General features: G+C 45.0%; 4 protein-coding genes across 4 annotated transcripts; 1 reads left to right on the top strand and 3 right to left on the bottom strand.

Annotated features, from left to right (window-relative positions):
* Positions 1-1,115: 1,115 nt before the first annotated feature.
* LOC128711166 (THO complex subunit 2) lies at positions 1,116-8,559 on the bottom strand. The gene is made up of 13 exons (XM_053806031.1): positions 8,501-8,559; positions 7,902-8,067; positions 7,576-7,829; positions 7,121-7,505; positions 6,151-7,047; positions 5,339-6,073; positions 4,674-5,267; positions 3,984-4,608; positions 3,493-3,909; positions 3,270-3,428; positions 3,148-3,188; positions 1,547-1,693; positions 1,116-1,451 (listed from the first exon to the last, which is right to left on the bottom strand). Exons 1-13 carry the CDS (start codon positions 8,557-8,559, stop codon positions 1,116-1,118), a joined length of 4,815 nt encoding a protein of 1,604 aa, XP_053662006.1.
* Positions 8,560-9,366: 807 nt separating this feature from the next.
* On the bottom strand, positions 9,367-11,716 carry LOC128711110 (zinc finger protein 271). Its single transcript, XM_053805975.1, has 4 exons — positions 11,603-11,716; positions 11,173-11,538; positions 10,890-10,971; positions 9,367-10,337 (listed from the first exon to the last, which is right to left on the bottom strand). The coding sequence occupies exons 1-4, from the start codon at positions 11,714-11,716 to the stop codon at positions 9,367-9,369; spliced, it is 1,533 nt and encodes a 510-aa protein (XP_053661950.1).
* Positions 11,717-12,191: 475 nt separating this feature from the next.
* Positions 12,192-12,748, top strand: LOC128710920 (NTF2-related export protein). Its single transcript, XM_053805785.1, has 3 exons — positions 12,192-12,215; positions 12,286-12,372; positions 12,437-12,748. Exons 1-3 carry the CDS (start codon positions 12,192-12,194, stop codon positions 12,746-12,748), a joined length of 423 nt encoding a protein of 140 aa, XP_053661760.1.
* A 104-nt stretch (positions 12,749-12,852) lies between these two features.
* Positions 12,853-14,896, bottom strand: LOC128714630 (gastrulation defective protein 1 homolog). Its single transcript, XM_053809504.1, has 2 exons — positions 14,797-14,896; positions 12,853-14,726 (listed from the first exon to the last, which is right to left on the bottom strand). The coding sequence occupies exons 1-2, from the start codon at positions 14,894-14,896 to the stop codon at positions 12,853-12,855; spliced, it is 1,974 nt and encodes a 657-aa protein (XP_053665479.1).
* Between the last annotated feature and the right edge of the window lie 9,204 nt (positions 14,897-24,100).

Genomic DNA, 24,100 nt, shown 5'->3' on the forward strand with positions numbered 1-24,100 from the left:
TTGCTGCGGGAAGGTATCCTCACGTTGGAGTCCTTCGATCTAACCACGGAAGATAAGGGAGGCAGAGAGGATCTATCATTTGGAGACATCAGGATGTTTTATCTTAAGGAGCTATTCTAGTTTTAGGGCTTGGAAAAAAAGACACTAATGCTACTAGAAGTCACTAATGATAATAGCGCTCATTTTGCAGCAAATTAAATTATAAGTTATCGGTAGAACCGAACATCTATGGTCGTTAGCTCAAGTTAGTGGATATAATGGTCGAGATAAAAAAAAGCACACTTAAACAACATGCAATGAAACCAAATAAAACAAGTTTTTTTTTACTCCTTTAAACTCTAGAAAGTTTATTATAATTCTACTGCTATTATATCGTGTGTCTAGCTTAAAATATACACAACTTTTCCTGATTACTTTTGCACTCCTTAAATGATACCGAATCAACCGAACGTTTGCCTCTTTCGAGCATGCTCGCTGTCATTCAACAGAGGTAAAATTGAATTTATTTTTTGCTAACATTCCTTCCCTGAACATATTCCGCACGGTCCTCACGGTTGCCAGTGAACCAGTGAAGTGCAATTAAAATACGCAGAGCTTAGTACATGCTGATCAGAGCACTGCTGCTCGCCCTAGTAGATCTGTGTGTACGCAAATCCATGTCACGTCCCTAGCTGCATAATAGTTTAGCTTAACTGCAACTCTCCACACGGAACGTATTCACGACAGTCATAATAAACTGGAACGTAAACCAACTCGTTTCAGTTTGCGTAGACCTTACAAGATAAGCTAACAGATTAACCAGCAGAGCTAGAACAGGAACAACGAATTCTAAACGATAAATGATTAAGCTGATCCATTTAGTACAGTTTACTTAACTTTACAGCACTAAAAGCTCCCCCCACAATACTCAGTGAACGGAGACTGTAGCCTATTGAGCGGTTTGCCAATCGAATTCGTACACGCACTGTTGGGGGAGTCATCAGTACCGAGAGGTTGTTTTGTTTAAAATCATTTTTCCATCGTTTTGCCCTACCCTGACACTGTCTCGCTCGGTATGTGTACGCTCTTTTGTATTATTTTCGACTTTTTTTTTACAATAACTCTACCGTCTATCTCTAGTACCCCGAACGTGTGCGGGAAGTCTTCGTAAAGTACTGCTTCTCACCGCGATCCAATCCACGATCGTGCGAACGTTCGCGGTGATCGCGCAGCACGCTGCCACTACCTCCGCCACCACCACCACCACCACCGCCGCTGCCAGGATGGTACGAGGGTGACTTTTCCTTCATATGATGATGATGGTGCTTTTCCCGGTGTGAGGACGATACGGACATGGGCGGTAGATCGCCGTCGTTATCACCGTTCTGGTGGGATAGCAACTTGCTTGCCTTTTCCTCTTCCCGGCGTAACCGTTTATCCGTGAGCAGCGATTCCTCCGGATTGCGTTCCTGCTGAAAGACAAAACACAAAACGGAGAGCGCGATTGTTAATTGTTTGCGATCGTGTTGAAGCTTTCGCGCCCGGGCGTTGTGGAACATCGGTGTACCCGTTTGCGGCCCAGCTTACGCTCCTTGCGTAGTTCCTTCTCTTCGTCAGTCTTGTCGCGCTTATCCTTCGTCTTGCTGCTGCGCTCTTTTTTCGATTCGGACATGAGCTGCTGATTGGAGCTGCTGACACTGTCGTCGTGTTTGCTCTGCGATCGGATGTAGAAAGACGTTATCCAGGAGGGAGAAAGATACCAGGTTAATGACATTCCGTTGCGGGTGGTTCCATCGCGCTATACTTGTCGATTACTATGTAAGAGTTTTGTTTTCTGTCTCGTTCGCAACCGATCAGTAGCAACAGGTTTGACTGTATTGTTCGTCCTGACCCATTGGTCACATTGTGAGTAGGACAAGAGAGATGATCACCGATAGGATGATTAGCAGAGAGAAATGCGCCACATTTTTCCCCCGTCCGGAAACCCACCGAAATAACAAATACCCAATGTTGAAATAAAAAAAAAAAGCAAACCGCGAACCCCTTCGAAAGGTTACCGATTGAATTTGGCCAAAGTTATCACCCGATTGGTAGCACACAAAAACACACACAAAACAAGGTTGAATTGAAATGAATTTGTGTCACAAACCGTTCTAACACGCTTATACATACCTCTTGGCATTGGAGGGGACGAGAGTTCTGTACTACAAAATGCGACCACAACGACCCGCCGTACGATTGACAGAAGTTTGCACTTTGCTAACCGGAAAAACTACACACAGCCCGGCGTCACTTCATGGGATATTGCTACGTTCGCACTCAGTTCGTACCGAAAAAAACAAACCATCACACGAGTGAAAGGTTGTGGGGAATGCAAACATATTCCTGTGCGGGACTCTGCCTACTTGCATGCTCACTCGCGTCTCAATGGGCTTACTTGTTACGCAGTGTTACGCCATTCCGCCAAAGGTTTTGCCAATGATCAGTCTGCCCTGTACGTTGAAGATATCTCTCCGCGCAGCGGCTTCCGTGTAGCATGTAGCTTGCGTCGTAACTTCATGAAACCCCTCTCTACATTGAGACCTCGTTCCAAACGATCCATGGAAGGTGTTGCGATACTCCAGCCGTGCAGTACAAACGTCTCATTAGGCGATTAATCAAGCTGTGTGTTTCCACAAGGAAGCCCGCATTGCAACAGATGCGCCATTTGATCGAAAGTTGCCGTATTAATAAGGAAAACCCCCACGTGCTAACCCCACGCGGTTTGGGTAGAAAGAAATCGTTCGAAAGTGTGTATGCCGTCCATTTCTTTTTCACCTCTCGTGTACATCTGTCCGCAAACCCCTCATTCCTTCAGGAATGAGACAGCAGCACCAGCTACGCATCGGGTTGAAGGAATGTCCCGCACGCTGGGATGAAACAACCTTCCGTGAAACAAAAACCACGCACGCACTTGTGTGCAACGAAACAGTTAGCACCGACGAATGGTTTGACTGCACCGCTGTCACCACCGGCTGCCATATCACATTACTGTGTCTGTGAATGTGTGAATGTTGCTCTTGCTGATCATTTGCCTTCGCGATCGCTATCCTTGCCTTCCTTGTGCACCTTTCGAGTATGCGAAGAGACCGCCCGTTACCGACCGTTCGACACCTCCAGTATACTAACCTTCGAGGAGCTAGAGCCTTCCAGCTTGCGGCGCTTCATTTCTGCAGAGATCGGAAACGGGCAAATGGCGTATTAGTATCGATTGTGCTGTGCAAACCATCGGTGGCGAGATTTGTACGCACCTCTATCATGTTCGGGGGGGTCCTGACTACGTCGTGTACTGCTGCTGTGCTGCTGTTCGTTGCTGGAGTTGGACACCGAGCTTAAATCCCTTTCGCTGCGATCCCTTGGCGCTAGGTCTCTTTCACTGGTTCTCGATTCCCGTTCGTGATCGTAATGATCTTTTAAATGGAAAACGTTGAATGTTATTCTGATCTTCTACTCTCATAACTAATTCCAGCATACCTCGCTTATCCCGCCGCTTCTCCTTCTCACGTTTGCGATCCGTGCTAAGTGCTGCAAGCGCAGCGGCCGCTTCCTCACGCTCTCGTTCCTTCTCCCTAGCACGCTCTTCCCGTTTGATTTCCTTCGAAGACTTTTCACGTGTCATTGAAACAGAGGATTCGCGATTCGCCGAAGAGGACCCTACATTGTCCCGTGACACGGAAGAAGCTGTGGACGACGGTTCTTTCTTTACCACGTCGATACCGCGATGATGATCGCTGCCACTACTCCCTAGACTACCATTCGCCGTTGCACCTGCGGAACTAGATGATGACGATAATGAGTTTCCACCTGCTGTTCCGCTGATTGTACCGTTGCCCATCGATGATCCAGAATTACTGTTTCCTCCTCCAGATACCTGCCTCGTGCTCTGTCCACCTAGGTAAGGAATATTGATGAATAATTAGTTTTTTTTTTCTTATTTCCAACCTACCAACACTCTCGTATCTCACCTTTGATATCATTACCATTGACTGATGATTTCGTACCCTGCTGCTGCTGTTGCTGCTGCTGATCAACGGCAGTTGTTGCCGTTGCGGTAGAAGCGGCCGATTTGAATGTCTTCTCCGGCACTTGATGGAAATCGGATTCCAACATCATTTGGCCCGCTTTCGCCTTCAGCTGACCGATGTAGCTCGATGCCAGGACGAACAGATCTTGCCGTTGGTTCTTTTCCTCCTCCCTAACCTTTTCCACCTTCTTCTCGAGAATCTGGGACAACTTGGTCAACACCGGAAAGTGGGGCAAAATGCGCATTAGAATGATCAGCGAATTGCGGATCTGCATGTAATCCTTCGAATCCAAACAGAACACCATCGCTTTGGTGATCTTGTAGTGCCATTTGTGGCAAACATGCCTATAGTTTTCGTAGTTCACATGATCGATTGCCTCCGAGTATTGGTTGCTGACGCGAAATTTGGTCACAAAGCCGGGATAGTTGGCACATTCCTTGTTGAACGTTGCCTCATCCGAATGCCAACGCATTACCGTTTCCAGCATCGCACAGAGGAACCGGCCGTAACGAGTCGCTTCGTTCTCTGTGCAGGATGTTACCGAGTACGTGATGTCGCAGAATATCTGTGCAATGAAGATGAGAAACTATTAGAAATGAACTCGGTTGCAAGCATGGCTAACTAACGCACCCGATCGTAACAAAGCAGGGTGGAAAAATTGGCCGTCTTCAGGTTGTGGATGGTGTGCACAAACTTTGCACAGTAGATCGCATCCAGCGCGGTAAACGTGCAGCGCGGAAATAGACACAGCTGCAGGAACTGGGTGATCGTTTCATTTTTGGCCGATTTAGCCGATCGCGATAGGAACCAACAGTCTTTCTCATTGGTCAACCGGTGCATGATTTTATCCACGTGCTCCTGCTGCTTCTTGCGCTCGTCCTGCAGTTTATCCATCAGAGCGATGTATCGTTCCTGTTCCTTCTTGTTCTTGGATGCGTTCTGTTCCTTCGACTCCATTACGGCCATCGACAGCTGTTTGAGTTTGCTGATTTCTCGCTGGTAACTCTCCATCGGTACTTGCAAATCGTACATCGACAGCGACCAAAAGCTGACCAGAAACTGGGGACTGATATCTTCCCAAATCTTCGGCGGATGCAGTGGGCGAACGGATTCAATTACCGGATTCATGACCTGTGCCGTGGCTTCGAGGTATTTGGCCATCTTCTGCGAGGTTGACAGCTTTTTCCCGTTTGGTTCCGCTTTACGCAACTGGTCGTATTTTTGCTACAACATAAAAAAAATAGTACAAATCAATAAATCCTCTTGTCCCCTGGGGCTATTTCATCCGTTCTTACATTTATTGCGTGGGAGAACATTGGACGCGCTAGGAAAAACGCCACATCCGAGTGTATGTGATACTTCTGCAGCATGTTGTGTATGGTCGGTAACCGTTCGACGTACTCCTCCACCGAGTACGTTGACCCTAGGAACGTCCCAAACTGTACCAACGTATCCTGGCACTGATCGTACAGTTTGCCCACCAGCTTCAGATGACTTTGGGCCGTCTCACGATAGATGACGCAATGTTTCTGCTGCGCTATCAATAGACACAGTGCCACCGCCAGGTCATTGCTGGCAAGCGCTTCCTTAAGACGCTGCGAGGACTTCTTCGTGTTGCGCACCTGGCTGAAGTAGCCTGCCTCACCGCGCAACAGCTCTCCGCCGCACATCGCTTGCAGCTGCTCGTTCGTCATCTCTTCGGCCGCCTCGATGCCGGCCATCTTCTGTACCACCTCCTTCAGTATAAGCAAATCGAGACTTTTGTGTGACTTCAGCTGGTTCGCCACATACTGCAGCAAACCGCTCAGCTCGATGTTATACTTCTTGTAGATGGCACCGCAGAAGTTGGCCAAACTTTGCAACCACAGCGAGATGCTGGTGCCGTCGTTTTGCATCGGATTCCGATCGACCTGCTCGAGCGCTTCGATAAGACAGTACCCGAGCACATCGTACGAAAGCGAGGTGAGATATTTAAGCGAGTCCACAACCGGTGCGATCAGATTGTCATAGATCTGTATTTGCAGGAGAATCTACGGGGAAACGGATAAGAATTACCGTATGCATGACAAGAAACTGCAGAAGCCCAGAGCTCGAATATGCCACTTACGTATTCAAACAGGAATCCGGGCGAACAGTGGCTCAGCTTGCCAATCAGTCTGCCCACCGGTTTACTGTTCTCCTTGCTAACCCGCTTCATTAGCGCTTTGATTTGCTTCTGAGCTGTGCCGCGCCGGTGGATCAACTGGGGCTGCAGCTGAAAGGTATCGTTCTTCCAGCGTGCATACAAGCTGTATCGATACTGGTACGGATAGAGCTTTACGATGGACCAAATTTCTTCCGCCACGCAACAGTTGCAGTCCATGTAAGCCAAGGCTGGCAGCACGGACGAATCTAGCAGCGACAGAATGTCATAGTACAGCTGCTCGTGCTCCGTCAGCGTACTGCCCGGCGCTGGCGGGTTAAGCGGATCCACATTCATGTCGGTCAGTATGACGCGCATCAAACGGAGCAGCTTGTACAGTAGCACCGAATCGTAGTGCAGCGATGGTCCGAGAGCGGTAAACATCGGGAATGCATGTAGCCGGAGCTTGGTCAGCGTAGTTACCGGTGGTGGTGCGAGCTTATTCAGCACACCGAACGTCGAAATGGCGCGACCCTTTATATTTGCCGGCAGGGCACACTTTAAACGGTAAACCGGCTCAATGATCATGTGCAACAATCGGCACAGTGCTTGCGCGATCGGTTCATGCACCATGACCGACTGTTCCGGAAGTTTGCGTATCAACTGCTGCGCCGTGTTCCAATCCCCAATCATTAGCATTGCCTCGCAAAGACCCCACTTCTGGTTCAGCGCATACTTTTCCGGTGCCGTTTCGAACTCGGGCTCCTGTTCCGGTTCCTTGTCCTTGTTGGTAAGGATTACGTTCAGCTTACGCACAAACTCCTTCGCCTGTGCCATTTCAGCTTCCCAATCCGCTACGATCGTCTTGTCTGGTGGATTTAACTAAAGGATTGCGGAGGAAAATACATATTAAGCTGCTGCACACAGTAGTTTCGGTTGCATTCCTGCTACTTACCCACGCGTAAATATCTTCCAGCTTTATAACACGGTGCTGAAGCAACAATGCGGTAACCTTGAACAGTGACACCGGTGTCTGTACGTCCGCAAAGTATCGGTACTTGTACCCGAGCACCTCGCAGATGATGTTTCCATCGTTGATGTAGGCCTGCAGCAATGGTATGAAAATTCGATCCTGTTCCGGGCGCGCTTCGAACGACTCCAGTATAATGTCGAGCACCCGGTTCGGGTCGAGATTGAAGCACCCGATCAACGATTTGATAATTTCCAGCACATTCTGTACGGTCACCGTGTCCTGATTGAATTCTTGATTTAGCTCCGTAATAAGCTTCGCATAGCCTTCACTCTCTTCGCGGAACAGATTGAATCGACGTTGCTTGTAGCTGGAAGAAAAATTATCACTCTTTTAAATAGGAAACCTACCAAGCGAACATTTGGCCGAGATGAGCTTACTAGAGCTTTGTTTTCACTTTGATGAACCGTGTGTAAAAACTGCGGTTCTTGATTGTGCCCACATCCTGCAGCGTATCGATTTCCAACCTTTCCTTCAGTAGTTTTTCCGACAGAAACCGTTCTGTCTCCTTCACGATGTAACAAAATAGTGATCGTTCTTCGCTCGGTGGTGCATCTCCACCGGCGCCAGCTGTTTCCGCATCGAAGATCCCGAACACATCGAGCAGTATAGAAGGAACGTCATTGTGCAGGCTCTGTAAAGAGATGGAATTGAAAACATATGAGACGCTTCCGGCAAGCACGGCAAGAGTGTCCGTTCCACTTACCACAAGCTCTCCAAGGATTTGCAGTACGCTATCCTTTTTCAGCTGGCCGTGGATGCCACGCGAGATGAGCTCATAAATTGCCCGGGAGATGCCTTTCGTGCGCTCGTTCTTCCCGAACAGTGGACTCTGCTGATCGTCCTTCAGTAGTGCCTTGCATTGCTTCAAGCTGGTTCCCACGTCGAAAGATGGACCACACGGCACAGGAAGGAAGATAAACAAAACACCAAGAACATAATACGCACTGCGTTAGTGAATGTAGGTAGGCGGATAAGGACGGAAAGGAAGCGCAGCTCGACGCAAACCCGCGCTCGTTCGCCCGGTCGGATGGTCGCGTTTGCCATTCGAGTTCCGTCCGTGGGCCATTCATCTTGCCGGCGGTCGAAATTCAACATATCGGCGCGACTCCACGAAATACGGGATTGGCCTCACGTAAGCGAATTTCATCACTTTGACATTTTCACATGCCACTCGGAAGATGGAGTGCTGGGGGGGAGGATGAGGCGCGGAGGACACTTTTGCAATGGCTCGAATCCACACCAAACGCGACGCACGAAGCACGAAATGCAACCGGCATAAGCGAACCAAGAAACGATATTTACAACTCGGATTTTCCGCTTCTTTCCCACAATTTCCAGACATCGGCGTTGAACATGGTCATCAATGGCGAGAAATAACACGGACGTCTCGGCGACACGGCATCCGTCCACAAGCACTTTGTTTATAAAAATGGCAAATTGGAAGATGGCGTCGATTGTCAAGCGCTGTACTAGGGCGGGTGTAAACGCAACGGACATATTCTGACAGTTCGAACGTGGAACGGTGGGATTCGAACATAACCTGTTCGAGTTCGTGTTCAAACGCACCGTTCAAGTATAACAACTTTGGGACTTTTATGTACAGAACGAATAGACACCGTGAACTTTCGGATTTTGTACAGCGAAATGGTGAATTTTGTTTTTTTTTTTCTACAGATACTTTAATACTAATTGACTGTACGGTACAGTCTGGCAAAACGGAAGATAATGCATCATACCCGGAGTGAGACGACTGGCATTCGTAATACCCGTACATCAGACTGACTAACTTGTTGTAAGTACAATGCTTAACATTTAGAATGCCTTTTTATAAAGATATACTATACTAACAACAGTTGTTGAACTGCTAATAAAAAGAAAAAAGGATATCGAACTCGATAACTCCCGACGTTCACTAAAGTAAAAGTGTGTGTTTCAAAAACAAAATTTACGGCCATGGGCACTGTTACTAGATTTAATTCGAGCATCATCATACGTGCTCCTGTACGCGTCATGTCGAGTAGGTCGCAAACGAGCACCTTCCTGCTAGGGCATGAGTTCGACATCCTTATCACGTGCCCCAGCCATCATATCTTTCGTCCCATTGGTCCTCAATCCAATCGGCAGTATATACCTCTGTAACGGTGGAGCCGGTTATAGTGTCCAAATAACTAAACCGATTCATCCGTTGATTCTGGTGATAATTCATACTCTGAGTCACTGTCACTGCTTTCAGCTGTACAACGGGTAGATACACGATTGTGTTTCTTTAAGCTGTACTTAGTAGAAAACGTCTTCTTACAGTTACCACACCGGAATGCACCGTCATGTGAAGCGAGATGTTCCTTTATCTTATTAGGCCGAAACTCTTTCTTGCAAATATGGCACTGTTTCCGCTGGTGTCCCTTTATATGAGCTGACAGCTTGGTTTGATTGGGAAAGGTAAGACCACACCGATCACACCGGCCGATGTACTCCGATAACACTTTCGGGGTATGTTTTGCTCTTTTATGTCTCATCAAGTTCGTGCGAGATGAAAACGGTTTCTTGCACACTTCACAGTGGTATGCGCCCCGATGAACGGACATGTGGTTCTGCATGAGCGTACTGCGAATCTGTTCATTGCAAATATTACATCGTGCCATTTTGTGTTGCCTCTGGTGGCGGGACAGCTGTGTTTTATTTTGGAACGTTTGTTCGCAAAGCTTGCAGGGAAACTTCTCGTCGTCTGTTTGCGAATCGTCCGCATGTTTCAAATCTTTGTGTATTCGCAAGCTGCTGGAACACCCGAACGTTGCGTCACATATATCGCAATGAAATGCACCTTCGTGGGCGGCAAGATGCTGCGATATAAAGTCACCCTTTATCATCCTTTTGCAGATAGGACATTCACTCGTTTTGTGAATACGCTGATGATTTCTCAGTTGCGCTAAGTTGGCGAACCAACTTTCACACTTATCGCACAGGATTAGTTGATCTTTCTCGGTTTGAGTCTGATTGTGTGCATTGTTGTGGGAACTGCTAGTGGAGGATGCATCAGGTTCGGTTGTTTCGTCGGCTGGGTTATCGTAGTCCATCATGTTTCTGGTGCTGCTATTTTCGTCCTCCGCCTGAAGCTCTTGGGTGACTTTTTCCGCGATACCTGTATTACGTTCTTTATCGTGTGTTGTTACACCCTGTTTTTCCATCTCAATATTAGCAGAATCACCATTTTCTAAAACATTTTTTTTGCTAGCAGAGGATGCATCAGGTTCGGTTGTTTCGTCGGCTGGGTTATCGTAGTCCATCATGTTTCTGGAGCTGCTATTTTCGTCTTCTGCCTGATGCTCCTGGGAAACTGTATTACTTTCTTCAACGTGTGTTGTTGCACCCTGTTCTTCCATCTCAATATTAGCAGAAATACCATTTCCCAAAACATTTTTTTTGCTAGCGGAGGATGCATCAGATTCGGTTGTTTCGTCGGCTGGGTTATCGTAGTCCATCATGTTTCTGGTGCTGCTATTTTCGTCTTCTGCCTGATGCTCCTGGGAAACTTTTTCCGCAATACCTGTATTACTTTCTTTATCGTGTGTTGTTACACCCTGTTTTTCCATCTCAATATTAGCAGAAACACCATTTTCTACAACAGAAGCAACTTCACGATTTACAACAGGCACTTCTGCCTGATGTTCCTGAGTAATCTTATTCACAATACTTGTATCGCTTTCTTCAATGTATGGTTGGAGAACGTATTCTTCCAACTTGATACTTCCATCATCATCGTCTTCTGAAACAGGCTGTGATATAACTTCTGAAGCGCCGTCACCGGCAACTTCATCCGGCATGATGGCCTCTTCCTGTGGTTCAGGTTTAATGCTATGATGTGCATTTTCGTCGGCGACGCCATTACTAGCGCACGTAGGCACAAGAACACTACTAAGTTCAATCGGGTCGCGTTCTTCCATATTAACATCTCCAGCTTCTCCGTTTTCTGAAACGGGCATTGCCATAACTTCCGAAACGACTTCACGACTTACAACAGCTTCATGCGGCGTGCTCGCCTCGTCCTGTGGTACAGCTTTAATGCTATGTTGTGAATTTTGGTCGATGGCGGCATTATTAGAGCATGTAGGTACAGGATTGTTACTAAGTTCAATCGGTTCTCGTTTAATGGCCAAATGCTCATGACCATTCATGCGGTAACCTCCTGCGAGATTCCGTGGAGTGACTGCATTCATCGACGAGCATTCTTGTTGCAGTTTGTGTTGATTGTCTTCCACCATGACACTGTATGTATAGAATTTCCATACCATCGAGGAACACACCTTACACGCATAGTCGGGTAAATGTTGCTCCGATTTGACCTGGAAAAGAATTTTTCAATCAATTGGTAAGCGCAAATGACCAGATTGTAGCCTTAATAGCCACCTCAAATGAAAATACTCGCTTGAGTGCGATACTGAACGGTAAATTCAGTATCGAAAAGCTTCCACTCGCAGGATAATGCGGCTCAAGGCAGAATCGACACTTCAAGGCATCCATAATCACTGTTCCTGGTCCTGTTCCGGCTCGATTCATCCTGAAATGCTGTTGATGAAGGTGGTAATCAAATGAGTTTTCCCTCACCATTAATACATCATAACACTTACTAAGCGTGTTTGCAGTTGTTAGCTGATAATAAAAAAAACAGAACAGAACCGGATATATTACAAGAAACATAAAACATTTACGGCACAACACAGGAAACGAGTAACAATGTGCAACTTGTGCTTGTAAACGACGCGGGATTACCTCCCGCACAGATCACTAAAGGACAGCCATGGGACAAATTATCTGATTGACGGTAAAAATAAAAACAAATGCACAAACATGCGTAGACATATCCCACTGTGTTCCAGCGACAAACGTCAAAATAACTAAAACGTAAACAAGACAAACTGTTCTTGAACCGGCTTTGTTGGCGCCGCGTTTTGTTGATTTTCTTCAGTTTACATTAGAAACCCCAACCAAAATCACTATGGCTTCTGCTAAAGTTGATACCGTAAGTATCCTGGGCACAGTCGCAGCAATAAACCTCATTTGGTGAGCGCAAAATTACGTTTTTATTGCAGGAAATGCGGTCGAAAATCGACACCGTATGTACCACAGCGGAAGCATTCGTAAAGCTGTACTACGATCATGTGGATAAGAAGCGTCAGGTATGATTTTTTTTAAACATGGCATCGTTTTGCAGTGAGTAAATGTGCTTTTATTTTCATACAGCATATGGGCCCACTATACATGGACACGGGGCTGCTCGTGTGGAATGGGAATGGTGCGAAGGGCAAGGAAGAAATACAGAAATACTTCCATGATCTGCCACGCTCGGAGCACACAGTCATATCGATCGATGCACAGCCCATCGTAGACGATGCCGTATCCTCCCAGCTAACCTTCGTCATGCAAGTGGCCGGCATGGTCAAGTTTCACGAACACCCAGCGAAACCATTCCAGCAAACGTTCATGATCACGGCCCAGGGAGACAAGTGGAAAATCGTTTCGGACTGTTTCCGCCTACAGGATGGCATTTTGTAGTGTTGCGAGACTGCATCATTTATCTTTAATTTACTATTAAATTACCACTGAATAATAGGCTAACGTTGCCAACAGAATTAAGCGATGCAACATACTATGCTACCTTACTGCTCCGTTTTTGTCTTCTTTGCTTCTGGTTCATCCTCGCTGTTGAAAATAGGTTTGGGTTGCGTTTTGGCGTATGCGGGCGCAATCCAGTACGGGTTTTCTGCCGCCTCCTTAGCGTACTTCAGGATGGCCTCGCGCGGATCCTGATCATCCTCCACGCGCTTGCTCAAACCCAAATTTCGAATGACGTATGACGAAAGCGTTCCACCGGAGCTTGCGACACGTCCTCCCTGGCCACTGGTAATCGGCAGATCGGGTCGTTTAGATTTTACCGGATCCATACGATCCTTCTCCAGCTTCTTGCGCACCGAGCGGGTCTTTTCCTGCCGGAACATTGGCAAAGCGTGCGGTGTGATAATCTGCGTGGTGCCGACAATTTCCGAGTCTTTCTTCTTCCGATGTGTCCTTACGACACACAGCTTGGCACCGCGCATACTTCGCTTCTCGTCGTACAGCCCGCGTATGATACCATTACCGCATCCGACGAATATTTGGTTCAACTTCGGGTGCCACAATGTGCGAATGACGTGGGAATCAGTGATCGGCAGTTTCGCAACCGTTTCGAACGTTTTCGTATCGTACACGAAAAGGTTGGCCTGTTTGGCACCTTTCGGAAGGGATTCACCGGTCAAAACCATTGTATCGTCCGGACTGAAGCAACAATCGGTCGTATCGTACCGGCTGAACAATCCGCCGAACACGTGTAGCGGTTTCTTAAAGGCTCGCATGTCCCACAACTTGAGCGTTTCATCCATCGAACGAGAAGCCAACTGAAAGCCGGAGTATGAAAATAACACCGACGAGATATCGGCACCCTTTGTATGTGCATCCCGTATGCAGTGTGTCGTGTGGACGAACATTTTACGCGTGTCCCAGGTTTGCAGCGACCCATCACTGCATCCGGCCGCAATTAGTGTGCCATCGCGATTGTAAGCACAGCTCGTTGGAATCGTTTTCAGCCCGCCCTGTGCACGTGTTTTTATGACGGCACGCTGCTCCTTCGTCTTCGCAAACACCCAGGTTCGGAGCGTTGAGTCCATGCCGCTCGTAAGGAACTCTTCACGACGAACCGGGCTCCAGCATCCACTGGTCAGACCCGCAATGTGACCCTTCGTTTTAGACATGTCCGCAATGTATTGATCTCCCTTTACGCACTCCATCTTCTCGAACCCATCGCGATCGAGCACCTTCGCCTGGGAACTTCCCGACACGACCAGCATCATATCGCCCGAAAAGGAGTAGTACAGATTGCGGATGGGATGATTTTCACACGGTTGCATCGAACGGAAACTTTTCATCGACTTGTCCATGCCGGAAAAGTCCCAAAAGTTGAGATTGTAGTCCATCGAACCGGAAGCGAGTCGAACACCGGATGGGTCACTGGCAAGTGCAATCACCGCTTTGCTTCCGTGCCGCATCTCTACCTCGTGCGAGTGAGGTAACTTATTGATGGGTGCATCTTCATCGAACTCATCGTCATCCTGCTCATCCTCGTCATCATCACCGTCCGATTCTTCCCCTTTATCCACTTTCTTGCGTCGAGCTTCGTTCACACCTCCAGTCGGTACTGGACCAATCACTTCTTCATCCTCTTCGTCATCATCTTCGTCGTCGTCTTGATCTTTGTTTTTGTTATCTCCATCCGTTTCAATGATAGTCTTCTGATCCACCACCGCCTTCGGTGCGTTTTGTTTTGCTTTTTGTATCATTTCGTTAATATCGAACTGCTTGGCTTGTTTTCGACCAAAGCCGGATATACCCATCACTTCTTGTAGTTTGCTGTTGTCTAACTCTTCAGATATACGCTCGACTGGATCATCTTTGGCATTTTCCTTTCGTCCAAACGATCCAAATCCGGACACGGTTCCATCTAAAACAACAAACGAAGCACAACTTGATTGGAATATGTTTTTGGTGAAAACCGATGCTTTTATACTTACCAGACGATGCTGAAGGATTTTCCGCACTCTCTGTAGAGCTAGTGGATGGGGCGGAAGATTTGAGATTAATTTTACCAAATGTGATTTTCCCTCGATTCATTTCGATCGAATTTTCGATTTTGCGGGTTCTGGCAAAATTGTGTTTATCAACAAACTGCGTCCTGTCAAAGCAGAGAGGGTTGCAGGGTTCGTCTTTCATTTGCAAAGAGATGTTGTTTATAGCACCTTGCTCAATACTAGTTTCAAATATAAACGGGTTTTTGATTTTTCACAACTTATCAGCAGATTACTGGGTATAATTGTATAAATTTCTTTTTGGACTGACTTTTAGACAATGGTGTTTTGTATTTCTAGTTTACCAAAGGAATACATTGTCCTGAGAGCTCACGCATTGGTGTTATTTTCAGTAAAACGTGGAAAATAGTAAATTAGTAGTAGATCGTAGAAGAAGAAGCCGATAAAAATAAAGCTCTGTAGTTCAGAACTCATATCAGATTCAACAACACCTATTTCATAAGACAATTCCAGACCCTGTGCAGTCCAATCGTCACGAAACTGAAGTACGAATAAACCCTTTCACAACGACACTATCATTCAATCCAACGTGAAAGTCATTTGAAATTTTACGACCTACGCTACGGTAACGTGCCCGGTTGTACATTTTACGATGACAAACAGTGTGAGGTACCAGCAAAACATTTGCATTCCGTTCGTGCGTACTTTATGAGCATTCGGTGTGTTCTGCATCTGTTCCAAACACGGAGCGGCGAGATGGCGTACGGTATGTATCGGAGCAATTAATCTTCACCTTGGAATTGGAAAGGGAAATGGGTATCTAAATTCCAAAGTTGTTAGAGCGTTGCTCTGCGTGTATAATGTCCAATCCTGTGTACAACACTCCACTCCAACAAAACGAGGCGGTTTTGTTTGATAAATTTTCCTAACGGTTGTCACGTGCAACCACTCGATATTTTGCTCAGCCGCGAACTGTCCTTATGTCCTTGAGATGGGTTTTTTTTGGGCTAAAAGCAGTGGCCATCTTATTTCACCCCACGTCATATATTGTACCAAAATTATGGAAGTCCATTAGACGGTAGTTGAAAACGAAGAACAATGATATATCGGGAAGCGGTAAAGAGTCCTAGACAAGTCACTTGAGGATGCTGTTGAGAGCTGTCGATTGTGAGCTAAGCTCTTTATCCAATTGTGGGTTGTATCGGTGACGATGTAGAAGTAGCATAGCAGATTTTCAGCACACCCACTCCCTGCTGAGTTGTGGACGCTTATGGGCGTAAAAATAAAATGAGCAATAGGCCCATTCATACGCAAATCCCTCTTGAATTTCGCGGTTTTTGAGTGGAAATTCGAAGTTTAATGTTCTTTTTATCGCCCAGCATGAGCCTGATTAAGAAGCTGGTATAGCAATTAAAGTTTTATAATGTGTTTAGTGACATAAGACAACAAACTTGATAGATTTTAAGCACACAGGTTATGGAGCGATGTTATGCAAGATGAAGAATTTCGACTAGTAGTGCTTCGAGTTCCTCAGAATGTTTTGGAACAAATCGTAGTTCAATTGGGTTTGCTTTTGTCAGACTTACTTACTTATGCGCTGGTTTTCTGGCTTACACATCAACACCATCACTCGATCTCAATTTGGGCCTACCATGCCTCCTCTGTCCATGTGTACTACTTGACAGGTCGGGTTGTCCGGTGTCATTCACATGTGAGTACTGGAATTATATAAGTTCGATATAGTCCCAGTTTCGTTCGTCGCGAGAGGTGTTTTGAGTAGAGAAGTTTCGTGAACATATTAGAACACATAGGTGTATCATTGGTATGCTACTAATTGATCGACATGAAGGTCATGTGACTTCCTAAAAATCTATAGACAACGAAAACTTTTTAGAGATGTAAAATGTTACATCTTTAACAAGCGAAAATTAAATAAAACCATCGCAAATCCACTTATCTGATCAATCAGTATCATTATCATATTGCTACTGAACAGCACCACATCTTCTCAGCTATTCTTCCCACTTCTCCTTTTCGGAAGGTCCGTTATAAATCGCTAATGAAGTCCTAAGGGCTAATCACCCGATAAAAACTCAAAAAACCCGTCACGCAATCGTTGTGGTTACGTATTTTTTTTCCTCTCCAGCTCGCTGTGCTTTTGGAGCTTTATTTGAGTTTTGTGTGTTAAAGTTTTGCAATGAATATTCATTTTGCATTTATCATGAAGCGCGTAAAATGCGGGGTGTAGCTTAAGTGGATGGTGTATCGAAGTACATGGGAAGTACGTACGGGGTTTGATTACGCACCGCATTGGCTGAAATGTGATATTTTTAGAAGAGCCAACCGATCGTTTCCGGTCGCTTAAAGGACCGATTTTGTTTTTGCATTGCACGTACCATTAAAAATCCCAACCAGCAGGTAAATTAGCACTCCTATCTTGGTGCGTATGGTCCATATCTGGCTGATCGGGTGATTTCGCGGTTCCTTGGTGGCGCGGTCTCACACCTGGACGGGACTCGCACACAGAGCGGCGAAAAGTGAAACGCCAAATCCTTCTCCTGCGAATGAAAACCTCTCCCCCCCCGAATGTCCTGACCGATTGACGTTAAAAGTTAATTTATTCCTATTTAGCGATCACACATTTTCCACATCTTGCTGGCTCATGGTTGAAGCGCGCTCGGGCTCGGGCGGGGGTTTTGGAATTTCCATTTTAATAGATTTCCATATTCATCGCCACGCAATTCGATAGCGAAATATTTCATGCTTATCTTTCGTTTCGTTTGGCCTTTGGCCGATTGCGTTTATGCATGGACCGGACCGAATCGTTTGATGGTTTACATTTACATTATTTGCCATTTGTTGGCGCGGGGTTGATTTTCGCAAAAGAATGTTTTATCAAACTAAGCCAGTTTCCTTCTTCTGTAAACACGAAAGCACATCAAACCTGCTACAATCCTCCACTAGTGCCGTACAGGTTGTGGTGTCTTTTCTAATCACAATACGGATTCTAGGTTGCGTCCGGTCCGGTATTCAGTTCTGGGGGCACACGAAGGATGATTTACGCTAAAAGTCAATTAAGCACACTCGGGTGAGTATCTACACCCGGCCATATATTCACCCGTTTGGCAGGGGGCATTTTTACCTTCTAACGAATTTTCCTAACCAAAACCTCCATGCCTTTTTGGTTCTGCTAGGTTAGCTAGGTGCAGGGATTGAATTCTGCCCGATTGCCTGATGCTTCGTTAGTGGTTCCGTTTATAGACATGGGTTTGTGATGGACATTCTGATATAGAGCAGGATAAGATTGGACAGGTTTCTCATCACCATAAGGCATTGCCTTTCATCCTCGGAAACGTTGCCAGCGACCAACAGGTTTGGGGTTTTTTCCCCCTGTTACTAAAAGCTTCATCGACTATCCCCATTTTTTCCGAGACAGGCAAGAGCTAAGTATATTTCGTGCAAACTATCAGAATATAGGTGAGGAAACAAATGGCGTTCCTTGACGCGGAATGAGTATAATTTATGGTTACAGCTAATGAAAAGTAGCAATTAATTGTTAGTTTCGGCACAGAACTGCGAGCAAACGAACTGCCATTACTAAGATAGAATAATCTACTATTATTTATGGCTATTATGGCAAAGTAGTAGAAAATATTCAGACCGTTTATAGCAAACATGAGTTAGTGTTCATCCAGAAACTATCTGTCGAACAATGTGTCGAGAATTGGTCATATTATTCTGCTGAAATCCCAAAGATCTTCCTCACAGCTACTTTTCCTGTATTAAAATAGCAGTGGCGTCAATACTCCCCTCACCGGAATTAGTGGCGGTTTTTCTCCATTCTGCATCTATTTATAGTTATTGCTTTATTTGATTGTGCTGCTCGCCTTACAGTGTGTACTACGAAGGTGCATCACAACGGTCAGGAGCGCATTCGTGGAAGAATGCACCGCGGAATAGAATCTCGTGTGTATGTCAAAAATTGACGTTTCAGGGGTGCTTTTCAGGGGTGGAAAATACATACATACCTTCACAGCGAGATCACTGGGATCTTGATGATTAAGATCAATATTATCTTAATGTTTTTCAAAGTTTCTTTCTTAAAAAGCCAAGTAGAGTAAGAAAATCGATTATTTATATTCTAGCCTCAGCGAAAGGAAAAGATTTTGAGAGGAGGAAAACTCTCTTTCACTCATTTCGTCCCAATCGATTGCATATAAAATCAGCTGATTTAGACTTCCTCCACGGCACTTTCCTGCAGGGAATACGCCAACACCAGTGTTTTAGACTTGAATGTGCCTTGACCGAGCGGAATCGTGATTCTAGTCGATGGAAAAAGCAAAACAACATTAGCCACCCAACTTTACCACCTCGTTGCTGTTTCCCTGTCAAGAGACGGGCTGGATTTGATTTGAAAATGCATTTTCCCTTTTTCCTCACTAGATTGACCTTGACATAGTGAAAAGTGATCGTGCAGTTAGTAAACCAACATTAGAAGGAACGGCGGTTGTGGGCCGTACTGCATTACGATCTTTTCGCTCGCGAACTTAAAAGTGGTGGTTATTTTAAATATAATCTTAGTTTTACTTAAATCTAACTACTATTTATAAGAAAGTAATAATTTCAGGTAAATAGGCCCCCTGAATCTCATCACGTCATGCCTACCATCGCTGCGTGACACAATGCGGGTTGGACCGTGAAAATTTCCTCACTTTAATTGAGGTTTCCCGTTTTAGCCTTTTCCAGGCCCCCCTCCCCCCTTTCCCGACGCACGGGATTGCTCTCTTGTTCTTCGTTCAATTGCAACTTTTTTAAACGCATGAGATATGCAAATTATCAAACAGAAAACCCCAGTCAAGCTGGGTTAGATTTGTCGCCACACGCAACCAACTTGATGAGAAGGAAGACGAAAACCATTGGGCACGTGCAAAACAGTACAGTAAATATGGTACGGCACGAGATCTGTCACCGAACCACCGTGGACTGACAAATCGCAAATTCCTCCGGTTGAACCTACGGTAGCTTTGTACCTGTTTGTTGGCCAAACACTTATCTTAACGAGAAAGCATAAAGGGCGGCAAATTTGGCCTATGCACATCAGTTAGCAACAGTACCGGCCACTAGCGTTTCGTGCTTTCGGGAAATCTAGGATCGATATAGTGTGTGATATTTTATGGCAGAGTACCGGCGACTTTGACACGTCCGTGACCGTGTGTGTGTGTGTGTGGCCGTTTCCGGTGCCGGAGATTGTCGGTAAGAAGCTCGGGTCTGTCCTTGACAGACGATTACGCTTTCGCAAGGTGGAAAGAAAATGCCTGCTTGGAATATAGTTTACACATGACATGCTTATCTGACTTTAGAAGTACCTTCCCGGGGCTTAGTGACCTATAGAAGCTTTTTCGTAATTTATTTTCTTAAATTAGATGATTTTTTTTTAATTTCTAAGCCAAAAACACGTTTTAACCCTGGAGTACATCATCGAGTTTTTGTTCGAATATTCCACCACCAAACGCCTTGATAGACCTCGGGCTTTCCACTTACGCCCTCATCGAAGCGAAAGTGAAACCAGTGAGTGAATTTAAATTTTCACCTGCCTCAGTCAACCTCGCACCGCACCATTTGGCCACATCCCGGCCAACCATTCCCGCTGCGTGCACTATGGCGAATGGGCTCGTTCGCTATTTTCACGCGGAAGTACTTGTTGCCTCGAAACCGGTAGTGGCCGCATTAGCGCCGGCATAAATTCCTCCACAGTTTCCTTTGCCAGCGCCCAACACCGCCCCCCCCGCCAGACGGTTGGAGTAGTTTTTTTTTCTTCCGCGCGACGAAATACACCACAGAACAAAGCAACAGAAGGAAAGGAAGAAGAAAAAAAGGCAAAAGGCCGGGAAAATCAAACACATTTTCCACGGCTGACGTGTGTTGTACAGCGAAGGTATTGATTTTTGAAATTTATCGATTTATGCAGTTGGGGTCGGCTACGGCACCAGTGGTCACCATTTGGGAAAATGGTGTGTGTGTGTGACGTTGTTAAATGCTTTAAGGAATAGGAAATGTCTTTAAGAAATATGCATCCAATGTTCACTCTTTTTTCACATTCGGTGTTGTAAAGCTATCTTTACATTAACAAACAAGGATAATTAATCACATTTACTATTCTGCTGATGTTTTGAATAAAAAGGCAGGATAATTTCATTAAAATATTGTAGCAAAAAAAAACACTTTTGATAACTGTTTACACAGTTCGCTTATATTTCTGTCCTCTCTAGCGCATAGTCCATCGTGTGCATTAAGAAAAAGTGGGAGGAGCTAAATTGTCTGTTCCAAGAATGAACAAAACAAAGAGAGAATGAAAAGGCGAGAGCGAATTTTCTTTGCTCTCGCGGCACAATGAACGTGCGATAAGAACGAAAAGGGTTTTTTTTGCATTATCATCAATGAAGTATGATGAAAAATGTGAATTGTGACTACTGTAAATCGTTATCAAGTATTAAACAATATTAATTGTACGATGGTAAATAAAACACATTTGAACAACAGTAAGGTAAGATACTAAAAATAGTAAAAAAAATTCGTACTAGAATTTGTAGCAATTGTTTAACATTAAAGTATGTAATGAAACCGATTATATTGTACTAGTTGTTGTAAAACAGCAAAAATTCTTTCAAAAATACACCAATTTACCCACACGTATACATGCGTTTTCCCTCGTTATGCTATTTATAAACGACGGCACCCCATTTATCGATCAAGGTCGAAATTAATAGCAGTGCTTTTGGCTTCCAAAACAAACAAAAACACACACCGAAAGGAAATAAACGAAAACAACTAACCCAAGTTCGATTATTTCGGACCCGGGTGGTTGCAGTTTTCATCTCTACCGCTTTTCCTTGTGTCTGGCTCTAATACGGGAAACCAATATGCAAAAAAAAAAAACAGCGAGCTGGAAAACAACAACCCTCAACCAGGTGAAAGTGAGAAAATCATAAACTCGAGAAAACATAAAGGAATCGAAATCCGTGTACAAACAGAAATCGTACAACCGGCTGTTGGTCCTCGATCGTTGTGGTGGGAGAAAATGCGTGAATCGTTCGAGCAATTTGCGTTTTTCATGTGCGCACAAACACACACACACACACACACATGCAACGGGGTTTGGGATTCACTTCGCTTAGGATTTGTACAAAATTTTGTTGTTTAAAAAAAACGATTTGTTTTAATGTGGTTTGCTCAACAAACATCGAAAAGAATATTTTAAAACATTGCTAATGAATGTTTAGAAAAAAGATACAACAAAACATATTCATATAAAATACAAGGTCTCTGCAGGAACTTTAACAATGAAAAACAGTGTGGAGAAAATGACATTAAATTTACGTATTATTGCCTTTAATATTCACATGAATTAATTACTTTTCATTTTTATTTAGACCATTTTCCCATCCTTTCGCTTGTTCAATGATGCCAAACCAACCAACTCGATGCTTAATCAAACGGGTGAAAAATTGTCATGCGATCATTCATCGACCGATCGCTCATCGAACCTTATCCCGACACCGACAGCACCCGAAAAACCGCAACAAATTGCATGCATGCATCGCATTGGCGGAGGATGCTATTGCTCCCGAACCCACCGTTGACTTTCCCACACCCACAATGCTTCAATTTCATAATGACCACATTGACTATTCAGCTGAATTGTTCTTCTCATGCATAAACCACATCACTGGTGACGAGGGGTTTGCTCCAAGTGGACATTTGTCGGTTTATTTAATACTGTTATTTGTTTTTTTTTTTAATGATTGGCCACCGAATCGAATCATCCACCCGTAAGCAGCTCATTAAAAGCGTTGCTCATTTTCCACGGTTGGGATTGGGTGCTTTTTTTTGCTGTTGTTTTCGACCAATTCTGGTGCCGTTGTTGGTTTGGTGCAACTTTCTTGGGTCCTCAGGTAAGCTGTACACCGTGATCGGTCATGGCCCGATTAGCCCGCTAGAAGTAATGCTTAGTTTATGATACTGTATGCTAATTTTACTCACTCCCACCAGCACCCAACCTGCCTAAGAAGGATACTGCTTCGTTTCGCTATCTCCTTTTTACCTCACGTTGTTTACATTCCATCAGTGAAATACCAAAACCTCCCTGTCAGGCACACAACAAAAAAAAAACCGAACTCCTCAAAGGTGAACCAAAAATTCCTTACGCCATTCCAAAATCCGCTGCTCATAAATGTCAAATTATGTCGGTGCCGAGCTGTGTGTGTTATGCTACCTCGGGGAGGATGTGGAAAAATGGACGCTTGTGCCGCATTTTCTCCTTCCGAAATCTTCGCCCCTCGTCTTGCGAAGGGTGAAAAATAGAAAGTGTTTCTAGACAAGAGGTCTCAGCGACAGAAAAAGGGAATCTAAATTTTGTGACAAACAACGCCGTGGAACAATGGTTTGATATGGAACGAGAGCTTCTTGGGCAGGCATGTGTGTGTGTGTGTACATGGAAAAGCTCATTTGCAGCGGGCAAGCAGGGAAATCTTGATTTTCACGACTCGCAAACGGTCGTCAGGTATTTAAGGGCAACTTTTCATTACGCTTTATGGCCAAACGCTACTAGGGGCCGTTCGAATACCGAAACACAGCGCACGGATGACTTTCCACGTTTTACTGTAAGCATTTCGTGATGCTTTCGTGTTTGTGATGCTTTCAGGTGGTCGCCCGTTTATTTTTTCTTTCTTTTGCCGTTTGCCCATTTCCTTGGGATTTGAAGATCAAATTAAGTGGTTTTTCTTTGAATTGAGTCACCCACCGTTCGTATTTGTTTTTCAGCGCGGCAAGATACGGATCCACCGTTCAGCGACCATGGTGCCCAAAAACAAAACAAAAAAAAAAAGAACAAACCAAATCGAGATCATTAAAGCGATGACCGGATTTATGCGATACCCTGTCCGAGAAAAGGGACGCCCGTCACGTCATGTCGTTTATCCTGCTCGTTTTATAGATGCGAGCGCGATGGAAAGCTGAAATGTCATCCATTATCGGGACAATTGTGACAGGTTTGGGAGGTAACACACCTACAGCTGCTTGCGCAGCGCTGGGAAATGGGGAAAAGTTAGAAAAGAAAGACTTTTATCATCTTTTTTGTGAAAACAATTGTGTTTAAACAATTTAGTTACTAAACAAGGAAGAAAAGTATATCTTGATTATGAATCCACTCATAAAAATCTCATCAAGATGATTTTTCCTTACAATTTAAGGAAAAATGTTTAACAAACACCAGGCGCCTCCATTACGTTTT

The sequence above is a fragment of the Anopheles marshallii genome, chromosome 3, assembly GCF_943734725.1.
Source record: "Anopheles marshallii chromosome 3, idAnoMarsDA_429_01, whole genome shotgun sequence".
NCBI lineage: Eukaryota > Metazoa > Arthropoda > Insecta > Diptera > Culicidae > Anopheles > Anopheles marshallii.